The sequence below is a fragment of the Stegastes partitus genome, unplaced genomic scaffold, assembly GCF_000690725.1.
Source record: "Stegastes partitus isolate 25-593 unplaced genomic scaffold, Stegastes_partitus-1.0.2 Scaffold1452, whole genome shotgun sequence".
Lineage (NCBI taxonomy): Eukaryota > Metazoa > Chordata > Actinopteri > Pomacentridae > Stegastes > Stegastes partitus.
In genome coordinates this window covers 102,737-106,236 of record NW_007579183.1, presented here as the reverse complement: position 1 = coordinate 106,236, position 3,500 = coordinate 102,737, and the positions used below count along the sequence as shown (strand labels likewise).

The 3,500-nt window shown below is 51.0% G+C and overlaps 1 protein-coding gene across 1 annotated transcript in view; it reads right to left on the bottom strand.

The window, feature by feature from the left end:
- Positions 1-225: 225 nt before the first annotated feature.
- LOC103370617 (regulator of G-protein signaling 3-like) overlaps positions 226-3,500 on the bottom strand; it is a 30,003-nt gene continuing 26,728 nt past the window's right edge. The window contains exons 23-29 of the mRNA XM_008299736.1: positions 3,239-3,434; positions 2,915-3,132; positions 1,594-1,640; positions 1,411-1,509; positions 1,153-1,214; positions 899-1,065; positions 226-821 (exon numbers count right to left, since the gene is read on the bottom strand). Coding sequence (XP_008297958.1) covers positions 612-821; positions 899-1,065; positions 1,153-1,214; positions 1,411-1,509; positions 1,594-1,640; positions 2,915-3,132; positions 3,239-3,434 — 999 coding nt within the window. The 3' untranslated portion in view covers positions 226-611. The remainder of the gene's footprint in view (positions 822-898; positions 1,066-1,152; positions 1,215-1,410; positions 1,510-1,593; positions 1,641-2,914; positions 3,133-3,238; positions 3,435-3,500) is intronic.

The window sequence follows — 3,500 nt, the reverse complement described above, 5'->3', positions numbered from 1 at the left end:
TGATGGACAGCTGATGGACAGGTGGAGGACAGGTGGAGGACAGGTGACGGACAGGTGGAGGACAGCTGATGGACAGGTGACGGACAGGTGGAGGACAGCTGATGGACAGGTGGAGGACAGGTGGAGGACAGGTGGAGGACAGGTGGAGGACAGGTGGAGGACAGGTGGAGGAACCTCAGCAGGTTCTGTGAACGTTCAGTCATTTCAGTTCAGACCAAGACGATCAGCTGCTTCTACTCCGTTTATTGTTCCAACAGAAAACACGTTTACAGCTTCGTGGTTAAAACCTACTTCATAGCAAACGTTAGGTTGTGTAACAGAACAGGTCTGGTGGTGACCTGACATTCTGTTTACTTCACAGGAAGACGTTAAATACGACTCTTTAGAAACAGATTTAGTTTTTAACGAACGTGACTCAGTGTAATTAAACTGATTGTTAAAATATAATAAAGTCACTTCTTAAAAACACAAACTGATATTTTCTGTGAGAAACTGATTAAGGAGCTTTCAGTCCAAAGCCACTGATCCTACATTTCCTATACTGCAGCTGGCTACAATTTTAGGCCAATCAGAGGCTCCAACAGCCTGGCCCTCCCCCTGCTCCTCCTCCCTCAGGACTGGCTGACAGCTACACTCCAGCTGGCTGTGTGAGTGCTGTCATTGGCCAACTGGGCGTAGAGGCGGGACTTAAGGAATCGTGGGTAGCTATCTGTTTCCATCAGGCCAAAGATCTGATCCTGGGCTAGCTGGAAGGAGGCGTGGCTAATGCCCAGATGCAGGCTCTGAGTCGTCGATTCTCTGACGGACGAGTCCACGTTGACCTGGAGACAGACAGCAGCCACGTCAAATGACCAGTCAGCGGACCAATCAGAGGACAGATAGACAGACAGACATGTACCTGTCTTGATGCACTTGTAGAAATAAACTCATCATAGATTTTTGCTGCTCTGGCGGCCATCTTGCTGAAGGGGCATGTCTTCTTATACTTTTCAACAGCCAACCAGAAGTCCAGGTTCTCCTCACTGAACTCCGACCTCAGGAAATGACGGAACACTGCCAGACCATCTGACCAATCAGAGAGAAAGAGCAAGGATACATCATCACAGAGACTCCGTCCCTCACTGATTATTGGTGGAACAGAACGCTTCTTACACTGATTGGTCAGCAGGGCCTCCAGGCTCTCTGCCCAGCTCAGCACCTCACCAGCAGACGGTCTGAAACCCAAAACCATCACACCTGAGACATGGACCCAAACACAGCCAAAAAATAAACAGAACCAGAACAAACTGCAACAGCAGGAATCAAACAGAACTAAACTAGAACCAGCAGGGACCAAGCAGGACCAAACAGAACCAGGCTCTGAGTTCAGAACCAGGTTAGAATCAGGGTCGGGTTGAACGTATTTCCTACCTGTTGTTTCTAAGAGCTTTCTCCAAACTGTTACCGTGGTAACCAGTACTGTTTTTCCGTCTCCTTAGAAACGCCAGGCGGCTCCGAACATCAGCTGCCCTAAGAAAAGGAAAAAGACGATTCAGAGAAACGGAACAGCAAACAACAACAACAACAACAACAACACTGTGTTTGTTTACGTACAGTATCTTGGTCTTCTTCCTCAGCTGACGGTTCCTGGAGTCTGTAGCCTGAAACACAACACCTGTTAGACTCCAATGGTACTGGTCTGTAGTGGTCTGTACTGATCTGTACTGGTCTGTACTGGTCTGTACTGGTCTGTGTCATATCACATGTCCAATCATAATTCTTTATGATAAAATAAATTAAATTAAAGCATTCTGAAGGCAGTAGACGTGTAACAAGACCTATGAGGAACCATATCGGGCCAGTAGGAAACATCTAGGACCATGAGGAACCATATAGGGCCAGTACGAACCATATGGGGCCAGAAGGAACCATCTAGGGCCAGTAGGAACCATACAGGGCCAGTAGAAATTCCGAAGACCCCTTTTCCACCAAGGAGAACCAGGTGCTGCTTCTGTGCTGGTGCTGGTTCCAATCTAAGAACCGGTTGCTTTTCCATCAGCCAGGAGCCCAGTCAGAACCGTACGTCACTGCATACGTAGCCGTTAACCGAGCAGCGCTGACGACACGGAGCCCACTCAGGACTCAGACTGACTTTATCACTGATGCGACCGGCTTTCTCACTTGGTCGCTTGTTGTCACAGGAGAAACATCTGACCTGCTGAACATGTTCTTATTGACAGACGCTAGAGTTCACGATGTTCCCTGAACGCCCCACATAGCAGGCTGCGCTAGCTGCTGCTGGAGGCCGCGGTGTGTGACCAGAGATGATTTAACAGAGTGAACCAGGAGGTTCTGGTGTCAGATTGGTCCAGGATGAAGCCCAGTGATTGTTCTCATGAGGTCTTTTCTATGAGCAGAACAAACAGCATGTAGCTGAGGTCCGTTTGTCACCAGAACACCTCATGTCTAAGTGTAAATACCACAGCTCACCAAAGTTCTAACAGTCCTGTTCTCCACCACTGTGGTGCTGCTGCTGGGACACCATTGGACCGGACTTCAGTGCAACTGTTTGTGCAGAACTTCCGTGCGTCCTGGGACTCATTCCAGTACGTCTGTGATCGGACCAGAGACGTTCTGGTGAAGAACGACACAAATCACCTCTTGTGTCCCATCCATCGGTCTCGGTGGTCCCAATAGCCCCGCCCCCAGAACCTGAAGTACTGGTGCTTAGCTCTGGACCAGCATGGAGTTGGTTCTTGCTAAGCACCAGTTCTGAGAACCTGGAGCTGGTGCTCAGGTGGTGGACACACAAAGGCTCTGGCTCTGAACCAGACCTGGAACCAGTGTGGTGGAAAAGGGGTACCAGTGAAAAAGAACTCCCCTGTCGGTTTCCTGAAAGTTGCAACAGCTGGTGGAACCCAGTGCTGATCAATACCTTGGTTCCGTTGAGCAGCAGCATCATGTGGTGCAGGGACCCGCCCTCTCGGGTCAGCTGATTCCTCAGGGTGTGGGGGGAGGGCAGCTGGGGGGTGGGGCCTGAGTCGAGGTCAAAGGTCACAGGGCGGGTGAGGCGGTGTATAGTGCTGTCAGACAAGAACCGGGGCGAGCGAGGTTCCTGCAGCAGGGAACCCTCGGAGAATGAACGTCGCAGGACTGAAACAAAGAGGACACTCAGCCGATCAATCAATCAATCAATCAATCAATCAATCAATCAATCAATCAATCAATCAGTCAATTGATAAATCGATCAGGGACTAACCTGCAGCTCTGCAGCGGAGCTCCTCCTCCTCGTTCTCATTGTCGTCATCACTCTCCTCCTCCATGTTGAAACGGGTGGGGCTGAGTGGAAGGCCACGCCCCCAGACTCCTCCCACATGCTCTGACGTCTCCGATGCGCTCTCCCCCTCCCCCTGCTGCCGCTCTTCCTCCTCCTCTCGCCTCCTCTTCCTCCCCTCCTCCTCCTCCTCCAGCCCCCCCCGCTCCTTCCAGAGGGGGGAGTAGGGGGGAGGGTGGGTAGTCCT